General features: G+C 46.5%; 1 protein-coding gene across 1 annotated transcript; it reads left to right on the top strand.

Moving 5' to 3' along the window:
* Positions 1–8,670: 8,670 nt before the first annotated feature.
* On the top strand, positions 8,671–14,433 carry GLYCTK (glycerate kinase). Its single transcript, XM_004676091.2, has 5 exons — positions 8,671–8,693; positions 11,272–11,684; positions 11,923–12,074; positions 12,694–12,869; positions 13,194–14,433. The coding sequence occupies exons 2-5, from the start codon at positions 11,308–11,310 to the stop codon at positions 14,058–14,060; spliced, it is 1,572 nt and encodes a 523-aa protein (XP_004676148.1). The 5' UTR covers positions 8,671–8,693; positions 11,272–11,307; the 3' UTR covers positions 14,061–14,433.
* The last annotated feature ends 359 nt before the right edge of the window (positions 14,434–14,792 follow it).

Genomic DNA, 14,792 nt, shown 5'->3' with positions numbered 1-14,792 from the left:
ACATGCCATATGAGACACCTCACTGGCTGGGGATCAAGCTCGACATTGCACAAAGTTTAAATGGGATGCATCCTCTTATAACACCACCCAGAATTTTTTTTTAGGCCCTCTTTTGAAGCTTTAATTGATATACATAGAGCAAACTAATTTTAAGTGCAGTGCTCCATACATTTTCATCAACACTCATGTTTAAAATGTATTTACAGTTTCCAAATTTACAACATCAATAACAAAGACATATTTAAAAGGGAAAATTATCTCCTCATTTAACAAGATGGTTTTAAATTTTCCTGATTTTCTGCTCCTTATTCATAAGACCACATAAACTTTCCAGCTTTAATATTATGTTACTAAATGAGTTTGTTGTGGTGTTCTTAATACAGTAAAAATCAGCCTATTTAATGAGTAGTGTTATGAGTTTTGACACCCATACACAGTCAACCACCATCACATTCAAGATATATACTAGTTGCATTACCCTTTTTGTAATCAATAGTTTCATTGCTTCAATAGTTCATAAACGGAGGGAGGCTTCACCTTAAAAGGAAGGAAACTTGCTCCATCACAATGGAAAATACCTGATCACAAATTAGGCACCTTGATTCATGGCTTTAAATCTCTGTGCAAGGGTTTAAAGGAGGGACTATCTATGAAAGTTAATAGATATTTAACTTTTGTGCCACTTCTCAAAAGGTTAATTACCTTTGTTGGCATCTCCAACAACTGAAAACAAAGGCCTATTTTGCTTCCCTAACCTGCAATGGCTGAAAAGGAAACACTGTCACATTTTAATCCTTAATACTAGGAAGATGTGATACTCAGAGATTCAAATATAACTGGATAATGGGAACATAAAATGGGAGAATTATTTGGGATCTTTCTAGAAAGGACAAGGAGTGATATCTTTTCCCTGTGATCCCTGCAGAAAAAAAGAGAAATTTGGGCCCTCCATAGTGGCACAGTGGGTTAAAGCACAACACTATGAAGCTCTCCAAGCCACTGCAGCACGAGTTCCATCCCCAGCCAGGTAGCTGACCCACGTGGTGTGGCAGACTTCTAACCTGCCCACTGCTCCCCTCAGCAGTGGACTTTGTCAGTCTGACTGCTCTGCTGCCCCCTCTGTCTCTGGTGAATCCTCTCACCACCACCATCCCCCACCCGGCCCCACACCTCTGGCCTGTACCACAGTTCTGTATGTATAAATAAATAAATCTTTTTAAAAAATTAAAAGAAGTAATACTAGCTGTTGAAGCATTAAAAAAAAAAAAAAGAAAGAAAGAAAAGAAAAAAAGAGAGAGAAATTGTTTCCTGAGGCAAGAGGGCACCATCCTAACTAAGCCTTGGCATCAGTGGCTTCCTGACAAAGAGCAGAACTTCTGACTACAGTTTGTCCTGGGGTCTGAAAAATGCCTGTGTGATTGAAAAATCCAGATGGATGGCAACTTTCCAAACTGCAAAGCAGTGGAAGAAAAGCCCTCCATGCCCCAGAGCACTCACTCTTCTCTCTACAATTCCCTTTTTTTCCCACCACAGTCTGGAAAGGTTGATGCAGACTCTATTTTAAATTATTGGGTGGTAAAAAAGGACAGATCTGGTGTCATGTCTATTATTGTTGGGAAATGAATGCTATCAGAGAGATACCATATTTTGGCCCATTTTAACCTACAAAAATAGCCATAATCCACTTAATGTTGTCAGCCAAAAGAAATGTTCATGGAATAGCTTTCAAGTTTTGTGCTTCCTAGACATTTTTCATATTTCACTGTTAAGATGGAAGCTTCCTTCCAAGACTTGACTTCCTGAATTATTTTTGGAATGGAAAAGTCACTTGTTCATATTTTAAGAGTGTCCTGAAGTGGCTCAGTCTACTACATATTATTACTGTTTCACACTCCTAGACCCACTGCTTGTCCTGGTGTGGAGAGAATATCTTGGCTTCTAGTCCAACAGTGCCTTTACTCTAGTTCTTGTATGCATAAGTAAATAAATCTTAAAAAAAAAAAAAAAGTGACCCAGAAAGACTGGCTCTGGTGTAGGCTGGACAGAGGGGAAATCTATAGGCAGAAATGAATCTGATTGCCTTAAAGAGCATCAGAATGAATTTTTAATTTTTCCTTTTAAATAATTATTTCATTTACTTACTTAGTTTTCATACAGGTAAATACACATCCATTGCAGAAAAACTAAAAAAATATATAAATAAATATTGAAAGTATTTTAAAAACTGAAATGTTACGTCTCAGCACTATCACTTCTATGGTCTGAGTTCAATCCCTGGCCAGGGAGCTAACCCATAGAGTGTAGCACACCTCTCCTGTTTTGTCTACTGCTCCCCTCAGCAGTGTATTTCAGTAAATCTGCCTGTTCTGCTCTCCACTCTGTCTCTGATGAATCCTCTCACTCACACACCCCACCCCATACTTCTGGCCTGTACCTCAGCTCTTCTGTGCAAAATAAAATAAAAAAATAAAGCAACAAAATGGAATGTAATACTCAGAAGTAGCCACTGTTATATATATATTTTTATAATGGAAAAGCATTCATAAAACTTACCATCTTGATATAGAACTTTTCATATTTTCCAAAAAATTTTTTAAGTATATTTATAGTAATATTATTTATAATATACCATTTTCATAGAATACTATAAACATTACAGGTGAATAGTACTGAATTCACAATCAATTTGAATGGCTACTCACTATTGCATTATGTGTTTGTAAAGTGTTTTTAACTTTCATTTTATTCAGAACCAAGTCAGGGTCTGACTTTATATTGTGACTTGAATAGATAAATATAGTTGAAGCAGACCAAATATATGATTGGCCTTTTCTTTTTTTTCTGTTTTTTTTTTTTTAAAGATTTATTTATTTATGCAAACAGAACTGGGATACAGGCCAGAGGTGCAGGGCCAGTGAGAGGATTCACCAGAGACAGAGTCGGGAGCAGAACAGGCAGATCAACAAAATACACTGCTGAGGGGAGCAGGGGGTGAGACGGGAGAGGTCTGCTGCGCCATGTGAATTACCTCCCAGGCCAGGGATTAAACTCGCACTGAAGTGGCTGTGGCTAGCTTGCAGTGCTGCGCTTCAACCTGCAGGGAGGGCCCCTCATTTTCTTTTAAAAGACTTAATGTTGGGGGTAGAGAGGGGAATAGGATCAAAACTGGGGCGGGAAGAGCACACAGGATTATGGTGATGGCACATGGGTGAAGTCCATGGGGATTGATGGTGGGACGTCCCTGGGGATTACAACCAATATAAAAAAAAATGTACAAAATGAAGAATGATGTGATAGATAGATAAAAACAAAAAATATTGCTTGGGAGTTTTGCTAAAAAAAAAAGTAACATTTTTAGAGTAATTATAGATTCACAGGAAAATTAAGAGGGAGGTACAGAGATTTCCCATATACTCCTTTGCCCCCACTCATGCATAGCCCCCTCCATTATCAGTATCCTTCACCAGAGTGGTACATTTATTGCAATCATTGAACCTAATATTGAGACATCATAACCCCCCTAAGAATGTAGCTTACATTATAATTCACTTTTGGTTTTATACATTCTGTGAGTTTGGACTAATGTATAATGAAGAATATTTTCACTGGCCTCCCAAATCCTCTGTGCTCTGCCTATTAATTCCTCCCTTCATCCCAGCCCCTGGCAACTACTAGTCTTTTTATCATATCCATAGTTTTATCTTTAATAGGGTGCTAGTTGAAATCATACAGTATAAATGTACTTTAAACTGCTCATCCAGCTCTTGGGAATCAATAACTAGTTAGTTGGCAATCCTAGTATGGATGTGTAACTATGACTATTATTTTACATACATAAACCTTTTTATTTGTAAACATGATCTCACTTAATCCTCACAACAACTTTATGAGAGGTGCAGTCATTATTGCTATTTCATAGATGTGAAAATGTATACCCACAGATGTATTACAGGAGCAACTGGCTGAACCTGAACTTGTCTGTAGATAACTGTGCATATTTGTGAAGCTAGACAGTAAATTGCATAGAAGAGAGGAACAGTTGGGAATTGGAGGGTAAGCAGACATCTGAGCATATGTGGAAACAGAGGTGTGTACTGGCAAATGGATGAGGACATGCAAATCTTTCTCTTATGATCATGACCGCTTGTCTTTAACTTAGGACTCAGGATCAGGCTGTGTTGAACTGGAACTGAGAACACTGAGTTCTGTCTCAGTAAACTTATTCCCTGTTAAACAGTAAATTAAAATTCCATTGCTTCCTCTTAATGATTCACTTAGGAACTTGGACTCCAGCTCCAACTCTGGGAATTAGCTCTAGCATTTGGCATTACTAGCAGTTAGTGAGATGTAAATATCCCCCTTTCCTTGAGTGGCAGTGCATTTCTCAAGAGCTTTGTATTTATGTAACCGTTAGAATATCTTGTCCTCAAAACTCTTGTATATCAGTAAAGATCTTTGATTGTTCAACCTAATGGCCACTTTTTGGTGAAAACACTGGTGACCTATCCCTGAATTTCTTCTCTATAGCTCCCTTGACATTCATTCTGACTTTCTTCTTATCTGCTAGACTTAATACTAGTCTCTTCTTGGTACTTTGGCCACTCTGTGATGGGCACTACTGGTTACCCACTCAATAGTTTTTTCTCCTGTGTCTTCCTATTTTTTTTTTTTTTTTGCTTCTTTCTGAGAGAATTGCTTTGTTCAGGTATTCTCCTTTCTCTGAGTTGCAATGCATTTCCCCAGAGTTAAGTCCATTCCTCAGATAAATCCTCATTAGACTAATTCATTACTTCTCATAGTGTAATTCCAGGACCAGCATCATTACCCTTACCTGGGAATAAATAAAAAATTCAAATTTTTAGGACTCTCCCTGGTGGCGCAGTGGGTTAAATGTGCAGCACTATGAAGCTCTCGGAAGCCACTGCAGCTTGAATTTGACCCCCAGCCAGGGAGCTCACTCACATGGCATGGCAGACCTCTCCTATCTCACCCGCTGCTCCCCTTAGTGTATTTCAGTCAATCTGCCTGGTCTGCTCCCTATTCTGTCTTTGGTGAATCCTCTCACACCTCCATGCCTCTGGCCTGTACCCCAGTTCTTGTAAGCATAAATAAATAAATCTTTAAAAAAAAGAAAAAAATTCAAACTGTCAGACCTTAATCCTACTGAACTGGAAGCTCTGGGGGTAGAGCTGAAGGCAATGAAGGCCTAGCAGACTTAAAAATCTTTTTACCTCTCTGAACTGTCTAAAAGAATTTTATATAGGAACCTGTACGCAGAAGAGAGCTTACCAGAAGGACTTTGTATCATAAAGATTTGGAAACATTTGTTCAGGAAACATTTGCTCTTAATTTTCTGTGAATGATCTTCCTCCCCTTGGAAGCCCAGACCCCCGCCCTCTATTCCTTAGCTTAGGAGGCACATAAACTTCAATTGCTTGACTGTCTTGGAGTCTTAGATATTTTTTAATTTTTTTGAGTCATAGTTTCATGGTGCACGTGTATGTAATAAATTACTTTTTCTTCTGTTAATCTGTTTTATGTCAATTTATCAAACTAGCCAAAGAACATAGAAGGGAAAAGATTTTTGCCCATAGGTACAGGCTCTTGCTTAAAGAGCTCTTCTGGGCAAAGTGGCCAGGGCATGGCTGTCCCAGCAGGAGGGCTCATTACAGCCTTGGTACTGTCTGGGAACCACAGTGCCACCTCCATCTCCCCCAGTGGTTAGCACTGGCTTCTGTGGGACCACTACTGGAATTCCTTGGAGAGGTCTTGGGACTCTAAACTAGGAGACCTAGATGAAAAGAGTATCGTTCCCTGAAGCAGGTCCGACTATGTAATTTTCAGAGCCCAGTGCAAAATAAAGATCTGGGCTTCTCCTCAAAAAACTTAAGAACTGCAAGACAGCAACAACTGTATGTTAAAGTAAATGTGGGACCCTCTGACAGTAGTCCCTGGATGATTATAGAGGTCATACCCCACACCCCCACAGAGCTAGCCCAGCCCAGGAATAGTACAGTCACAACTTAGTGCTTTTCTGCATGCATTTTAAACACACTGTTTTGCTTAATTCTCTTATCAACCCCACTTTTAACATGATTCTGAGGTTCTGTTTCCCAAGGTCACAATGCCCATAAGTTCTAGAGTCTGCACTTACATTGTCCTTCAGAACTAGAAAGCTCTAGCTGTTTACAGGGCAAAGGGCTACTAATCATTCACACTTAACAAAGTCCATTGTTGGTAAACAATGCCTTCTTGTTCTGGGAGGAAGGAATGGAATCTTCCCAGAGAACCCTTGACTGCCCAGAGCCAGGAAGAACTGCCTAGAGCCCCAGGCCTTAGTCTCTAAAACTATGTAACTGTTTCAAAAGGCTGGAAACCACTTTCTAACAATCTAACCTATATACAAGTTAGCAGCTCCTCCTCATCAATTTCTCACCAGTTACAGCTGAGCTGTTTCCTGGAGGAGTTGTTTGTATTCTCCCTCACCCTTCTTCCAAGAAAAATGGCTGTAACACATTTTACAGTGGTCTTTAGGCACTCCACTACTCTCCCTGTCGTTGGACAAACCTTCATAACCCCATCCTCACACAAAGCCCCCGCTTTAGGCCTGTACCTGAGAAACATCCAGCACTGTAGAGTTAAAGAAAGGGGAAGTGGTTGGGTGGGAGAGGGGGCTCCTGAAAGGTCCCAACTGATTCTGGAAATCCCCCAAGTGATCTCTTCCACCTCTGGATTCTTGGAAACCCATGTGACAGATGTGGGACAAGCTGGTGTAAATTCTGTGAGGCACTAGGAAAGAGGGGGCTGACTCCCAAGGTTCAGGATGTCAATCAGTGGAGGAAGACCATGAAGACCAGCAGTGCTCCCTGAGAAGTCAGCTGCCTCCAGTTTGACTGACACCCTCTGACTTAGCTCAGGTTGTGCATTAAAAAAAAAAAAATCTTTTTTTTCCATGGTGAGTTTTAAGGTGGTAGAACTTTTCACTACTAGTAAACTTTGCATTCCTAGTAATTCACACTACTGCTCAAGTTGAACAAACTAAGTTTACCATACTGAAGAAAAGACTAAACATGTTCATCTTTACTGTTTTTAGTTTTTGGTTCTAAATAAATCTTGCTATCAATAATCTCTCTCCTGTCACAATTACAATGCAGTAAAAAAGGGTGAGGCCTTAGAAGCCACATGAATGATGGAATAAAAGTCTGTTCCCACAGAAATCCAAGACTGATACAAAGAATCATGAAGGGTATATACTACATTATTCACCAGTGAAAGTCCAGTTTTATCCTTTATCATGCCATTACCCCCTTTTCCTATTTACCCACTCACCATTCCTAAATAAAAACTTAAAACACTTAGAATATTAAACAATAATTCGTGTCCATTCATTGATTTTTCCAACCCGTTTATTCCATGTTAGGGCCATAGGTGACCAGAAACTATTCCAGCAGCTATAGTTACAACAGGAACCAACCCTGAATAGTTGGTTCCTTTCTATAAGAGGGTACACTCGCACAGTACCCACACCCATTCAGACAGGGACAATTAAGACATGTCAGTTGACCTAAATTCACACCTTTAGAACCTGGGAGGAAACTGGATTACCTGGAGAAAACCCACATAGACATGGGGAGAACATGGAAATTCCACTTCGGTGGTCCTAATCACGAACAGGTTCCCCCCCCAACTTTATAAGAAAATGTTGTCGAACAAAACAAAGTTATTCAATCTCATGTCTAAAAAGGGACGATCCTACTGAAGGTGCCTTTGTTTTGATAATAGGATAGGGAGGAGAGGTTGATAAGGAATAAAGGGTACTCTATTCTAAAAGGAAAGAAAAATTCAGGGAGATGGGAGTTCATAACAAAGAGTAGTATATGTTTTGGGGGCCTATGGAGAAGATGTGGCAGCTGCTCAAAGGGAAGAGAGAAATATGTTTCAGTAGGATTTTTAGGAAGTCTGTTGTATGATTTGTGATGTAACTCAAGAGAATTTTTTTTTTTTTAAATCAGTAAAATATATACTCTCCTTTGGAATCTGGTCAGGACTTGTATTTTGAGTTTTGGAAGGCATCAATAACAGCTCAGGATGGCACCGGTCAGAACTGGGCCAGTGAGGAAGGTTCAAGGTCATTCGTGTTTACACCCAGCTTGTGTGCTTCATTCAGGATCATGCAATTGAACTCTGATCTTTGAGTCCGAGCCGTTATTTGGTCGCCGGACGATGGAGAATAGGGGAGAAACACCAGTCAGTTGTGCATTATCAAAGTGGGAAGGATGAAAATGACTTAATCTAGTTCCAGAAGAATGAGTCGGGGAGTAGTGACTCTCAGCCCCTTTGCTCACCCAGTCTAGTGCCTGGCACCTAACGAGCTGGAAATGCATTTGCTGATTGGTTGACTCAAATAGGATAACGGAGGGGGGCAGATTATAGCAATCTCTTGATTGCTATTACCCCCACTGTGAAGCTGAAAACACTCAGGCCTGAAAGTGGCTCCATCGAGTTCTCTTGACGGTTGGGGTAGGTGCCAAACCCCCTACCCCGGGTGCCGGATACCCTCACGCGCCCTCCCATAGTAACTTGCGTTTGGCATGGTAACCCCGCCCCATCAACCCACACTTCCGTGTTTCGCCCCGCCCACCCGCAATTACTTCCGGTCTTCCCCCTGCACGCTGCGACAGGAGCTTGTGGTGGTAAGTCCCCTCCAAAGCTCGCGTGAAAGAAGACTTTGGGCTGGCGACGCGTCCAGGGCTGTTATTACTCGGGCCACCCACCCAGGGATTATGCGGCAACCACTTTTCCTTCTCGAAGGCCTAAGGCGCCGACCTGTGGATGACATCACTTCCGGGGCATTTGAGGGCAGGCGAGAGCCGGAAATGGTTCTTGCCCCACCTGGTGGTGGCAAGAGGTCGGGACCCCTTCGGGGTTTTGCTCTGTAAAGCCCAAGATTTTAGGAAAGGCTATGTCCAGTGGAGTTGCTGGATTGAGCAAATAAAAATACAGGGCGTCTAGTAAAGTTTCAGGTAAACGAGGATTATTTTAGTCTACGTATATAGCCTGCACAATATTTAGGATACATCTTTACAAAAAAATTAGCATGAGCATGTCCCATACACTATTTGTAATACACCTATACATTTGTGTTATTTTTCTGAGATTCAAATTTAACTGGATGCCTTGTATCTTGAGGATTCCCCTGCCCTGGACTCCCGTAGTTGGCCTGGGATTCTCTAGAGCTTTGCCCTGTGAGAAATATGTATAAAATTCGCCCAGGCTGTCAAAATCAGCTGTTGCTAAATGCTCCAAATCTAATGGCCCAGCCCTGGGGCCCCTTGGCAGAAGCTGGGCCCAATTTCATGGTGGTGCCCTCTGTGCTCACTTTCACAACTGGAGTGAAGCAGGGTTAGCTTTCTCATGGGAAAACTCAGAACCATGCAGTCTGAGTACTAGAATTTGCCAAGTTTTTGAGTGTAGGCCACACTGGTGTTTGGGTCCAGATATTGTGTTAACTGTGGAAAACTTAAGAGAGCCCAAGGATGCCTAGGGGAGAGCATTTATTCATCCCACCCCACCTTTTACACATGTGACACAGGGAGAGTAAGGGAGCTGTCCCAGCGCCTCAGAAAATCTGTGGTTGTTGCTGGAACCTGATCCCCAGTCTTCTTCCCCTGTTCTGTCTACAGTTGCTGATGTAGTCAGCCTGTGGCATTTATGGTGGGTATTTATTCAACTGGATGCCTTTTTGTTTTGTTTTGTTTTGTTTTTAAAGATTTTTATTTATTAATGCATACAGAAACTGGAGTGCAAGCCAGAGGTGCAGGGGCAGTGAGAGGATTCACCAGAGACAGCGTGGGGAGCAGAATGGGTAGATCAATGACGTATACTGCTGAGAGAGCAGTGGGCAGGTCAGGAGAGGTCTGCCACGCCATGTAGGTCACCTCCACAGCCGGGGATCGAACTTGCACTAGCTTGCAGTGCAGCGCTTTAACCTGCTATACCACCAGGGAGGGCCTCTAATAGGTGCCTTTTAAGAAATGAGCTTTTTTGAACTTTACTACCCCTAAACTTTTTTAAAGATTTATTTATTTATACATACAGGAACTGGGGAACAGACCAGAGGTGCAGGGGTGGGGGTGAGAGGATTCACCACAACAGTGTGGGGAACAGAACAGGCAGATTGACTGAAATACACTGCTGACAAGAGCAGCAGGCAGGTCAGGAGAGGTCTGCTGCTGTGCCGTGAGGGTCACCCCCCTGGCCAGGGATCAAGTTTGGGCTGCAGTGGCTGCAAATAGCTTCACAGTGCTGTGCTTTTTTCCTCCACTTGGGAGGGCCCTCCCTAAAGACTTCTATAGCCTGTTGACCTTCTTTAGCCTTTACCCTTCCCAAGGGAGGAGTGATTATTTGGGGTCAGCTGTGGGAGGGTAGCCTTTGCCTGATCCAGCCACTTGAATTTCACAGAGGTGGTGTGATCTGGCCAAAATCTGGCCAGAGGTGGGCCTGGCCAGCCATGTGGTTAGCAGGGCGTCCTTTCCTATAGCTTGAGCCGGTGCTGTAGGGGCTTCTTCAAGCTTTCACTATGAGCCAGGTGCTGCTGCTTTTGATTTGAATCTGAATCCCTTGCTGGCTTCACCTAGAGGGCTGAGATTCCTTAGGCTCTGTACCCTGAGCATGTCAGTGCCCTGGTAAACCCCACACAGGCCTAGCCTTCTCAGGCTTCCCAGCCTAGACTCTTGAGCTAATGCAATAGAGTAGGCTGGAGGTCATTGGACTCAGGGTCAGGTGGTAGAACAGCCAGCAGCTTCCTGGCAAGAGAAGTGGTAAACAGGAAAAAGTGCCAGAAAGAGGCATCACCCATGGGTGAGGGCTCAAACATGCAGGAGGGTGGGGAAGGGGCAGGGCAGAAGGCCACTGATAGGAGTAGCTTTCTCTGTGAATGGTTAACTCTCAGCCAAAGGGGGTGACCAAAGGAACCATAGTGGGAGGGCTCAGCCAACAGGACCTTTGGACTCAGGGCAGAGTGTTCAGAGGGCCTGTGTGTGGCCTGCAGAAGAGGAGGACATAGCTAGGTGGCAGGGCTGGGGTCCAAGGGCTGGAGTGAGACCAGGCGACTGTGGGCCTCAGGAAGTCTCCTCAGACTGGCAGATGGCCTGTGCTTGCAGCAGCAGCTGTGGGGTCCACTAGCCCTGTATCCTCGGGGGTAGCTGTGGTGGGGCTGCCTGTCTCTGACCTTGCAACAACATTACTAGTGCTTTCTTTCTCCCTCACCAGCTATGGGTGCCAGGTGGTGCTGAGAGCAGTGGGGGCATGGCTGCAGCCCTGCAGGTCCTGCCCTGTTTGGCCCGAGCCCCCTTGCATCAGTGGATCTGGGGAAGTCCAATGGCCCGAATGGCCAGTGGCATGGCCCTACCAGAGCTGGCACGACAGCTGTTTGAGACCTCTGTGGGTGCTGTGCTGCCAGGCCCCATGTTGCACCGGGCACTATCCTTCGACCCTGAAGGCGGGCAGCTGAAGGTGCGGGACCGGAGCTTCCAGCTGCGGCAGAACCTCTACCTGGTGGGCTTCGGTAAGGCTGTGCTGGGCATGGCAGCTGCTGCTGAGGAGCTGCTGGGCCATCATCTCGTTCAGGGCGTGATCAGCGTTCCCCGGGGGATCCGCGCGACCTTGGAGCGTGCTGGCAAGCAGTAAGGAACCATGGGGGGCTGTTCCCCACTATCTATCTGGAGAAGATCCCCAGTATAAACTGGACTGAGGCTTCCCTCCCTCACTAGCTTGCTTCTTATTCTGGATCTGGTCTGGCTTGGGGTGGGGCAGGCGGGTGTTGGTGGGCATCCTATTAGTGCCCCTTTCACCTGTACACAGCTGAGAAAGGAGAGGAGCCCCCCCCCCCCATCTCTTGCTTTATGACCTATCCCTTCTCAGGGAGATGCTGTTGAAGCCACACAGCCGTATCCAGGTCTTCGAGGGTGCAGAAAACAACCTGCCGGACCGTGATGCACTGCGGGCTGCGCTTGCCATCCGGCAGCTGGCTGAAAGTCTCACAGCTGATGATCTGCTGCTAGTGCTTATCTCAGGTGTGGATGTCAGGACAGTTGGGGTGTGTGTGTGTGCCCAATATCAGTCTTCAAGAGACTGTCGGTCTGAGCCCCCAGGATCACAGAGTGAGGCAGGCTGTGAGGAACTTGGATGGTTGACTTCTGGGTGGACCTGGGATGTTTGTCTGGCCTCCCCTGATGCTGTATTCCCCCTTTTGAGTGACCTTGTTGGGTGGTCATTTGAGGGTACATAGGGATCACCGCACTCAGCCTCATAAGGAAAATCGGTTACTGCTGTTGTCTATACCAGTGTCACCCAGGGCCAGAAACCACATCTCTGGCTTCCACAGAGCCCTCTTCCTGGGCTTCCAGTATTCCCACCTGGTCTCCCCCCTATTCCAGCCTCTTTAGTAGTTCTTCCAGTGCCTGCTGGGACCTGGGCTACTCTGAGTTAGGGTGTAACCTCAGGCCCCTGGCATATGATGACTACAGATACATTCATTGAAAGTCCACATGGGGGCACCCTCATCCAACCTTTCCAGCCACCACTTCCCCTTCCCTAAAGTGTCACTGGCTTACTGATGGTCTGGTGGGGCTGTCTTCCCACGGGGCTGTCCTCATCAAGCCCCTCTGCTTGATGGCTTCATTGTCTTTACAGGTGGGGGCTCAGCCCTGCTGCCTGCCCCCATCCCACCCATCACACTGGAGGAAAAGCAGACACTCACCAAGTTACTGGCAGCTCGAGGAGCCACCATCCAGGAGCTGAACACCATTCGGAAGGCCTTATCCCAGCTGAAGGGTGGTGGACTGGCACAGGTCGCCTACCCTGCCCAGGTGTGTGGGTACTTTTTCTGAAGGTGCCCTGGGCTGGTGGAACCAGGCTCACAAATAGAAGGGAATGAAAGCCTGCACAGTGCACAGATTGGCAGGGACCTGGTGTGGGATTCCACAGGGTTGACTGAGAGGGACTAGAGAGGGGACAAGGGGAGTCTGCATGGCCTAGTACTGTGTGACCTCCTCCAGGAGAAGGGTCAGAAACCTGTGAGGAAACCCATGCCTGGTGTGAGAGTATATAGACACACGGGGCCAGGGTGTCCCTGTGGACTCTGGGGAAAGGACCAGGTGGGCCTTAGCGTGGCCTCTGTGACCCCTCCCTAGGTGGTGAGCCTGATTCTGTCCGACGTGGTGGGGGACCCTGTGGAATTCATTGCTAGTGGACCCACTGTGGCCAGTGTCCACAACGTACAAGATTGCCTGCAGATCCTCAATCGCTACAACCTTCGGGCTGCCTTGCCACGTTCTGTGAAGACTGTGCTGGCTCAGGCTGACTCTGACCCCCAGGGGCCGCACCCCTGCGGGCATGTCCTCAATGTGATTATTGGCTCCAATGCAATGGCACTGTCTGAGGCCCAGCAGCAGGCTGAGGCAATGGGCTACCGAGCAGTGGTATTGACGGCAGCCCTGCAGGGCGATGTGAAAAGGGTTGCCGAGTTCTATGGGCTGCTAGCCAGAGTGGCTGGAGCTTGCCTCTCTCCTGCTGGGACTGGAACCTTTGTGGAGGAGGATACACAACTCCGTGAGCTTGCGACTGAGCTCCAGATCCTGGACTTGCAGCTGAAGGACACTCTGAAGGCCGTGGTGGAGGCCAAGGGTCCCATCTGCCTGCTGGCTGGTGGTGAGCCCACCGTGCAGTTGCAGGGCTTGGGCAAGGGGGGCCGGAACCAGGAACTGGCCCTGCGTGTTGGAGTGGAGCTGGGACGCTGGCCTCTGGGGCCTGTTAATGTTCTGTTTTTGAGTGGTGGCACTGATGGGCAGGATGGGCCCACAGAGGCAGCTGGGGCTTGGGTCACTGCTGAGCTTGCCAGCCAGGCTGCCGCCGAGGGCCTGGATGTGGCCACCTTCCTAGCCCACAATGACTCACACACCTTCTTCTGCTGCTTCCAGGGTGGGTCACACCTGCTACAGACAGGGATGACCGGCACCAATGTCATGGACACTCACCTGCTATTCCTGTGGCCACGGTGATCGCATAGGTCATATTTTGGGAGTCCAGAGGAAGCCTATGAGGGCAGGGTCCTAGGGTGACAACGTTGGTCACTGGGGCCTCACTAGGCCTTGGGACCCCTCCTCTCCTTGGCCTTGGCTGCTTGCTTGGTCCTCCCACCTCACACCCAGGGCCTCTGTTTTATATCCATCCTCTTTCAACCAGATTGGCATATTGGGGTACACTTCCACTCCTGCTTTCTGCTATAGCAGAGGTACCCCTGAAGAGTAGGGCAAGCCCCTTTGCCAGTTTGTTATTCTTGGGTTCCCTCCTCCCTGCCCTGGCAGCTCTTCTGCTGAGTTCCTGAGCCTGTATTTTTCTGTGGGGTGATGCACGGACTGAAAATAAAATGGACCACGCCATGGTTCTCCATGCATTGTCTCTCAGAAGAAACACTTGAGGGAAACCACTGGGGCAAGAAGTGGGGTCAGATGGCAGGGCCAGTACCTGGGCCTCCCACGCGCTCTGTGCAGGGCATACCAGCACCAGTTTGATGTAAATAGGACCTGCGGACTAAGGAGTTGAACCTCGTCTTGTCACTCAACGTGAGTGAGCAGAAGGCCGGCCCACCCATGAGCCTCCCCTGTGGCATCTGTGCTGGCCTCTCAGCTTCTGCTGTACGCCTTGCTGGGTGGACTTCTACTGCCTGCCGCCTGGGACACCTGTCCTTTCTGCCCCTTCAGCGTGGTCTGTACTTTCTCTGGTGGGGCTAC

Source organism: Condylura cristata, unplaced genomic scaffold, assembly GCF_000260355.1.
Source record: "Condylura cristata isolate star-nosed mole 26May11 unplaced genomic scaffold, ConCri1.0 scaffold00004, whole genome shotgun sequence".
Taxonomy (NCBI): domain Eukaryota; kingdom Metazoa; phylum Chordata; class Mammalia; order Eulipotyphla; family Talpidae; genus Condylura; species Condylura cristata.
This window is presented reverse-complemented; position numbering and strand designations above follow the sequence as displayed.

Coding starts and splice junctions, on each gene's coding strand:
- GLYCTK (XM_004676091.2), top strand. CDS start 11,308: ATGGCTGCAGCCCTGCAGGTCCTGCCCTGTTTGGCCCGAGCCCCCTTG. Junction 11,685..11,922: donor TTGGAGCGTGCTGGCAAGCA/GTAAGGAACCAT, acceptor ATCCCTTCTCAG/GGAGATGCTGTTGAAGCCAC. Junction 12,870..13,193: donor AGGTCGCCTACCCTGCCCAG/GTGTGTGGGTAC, acceptor ACCCCTCCCTAG/GTGGTGAGCCTGATTCTGTC.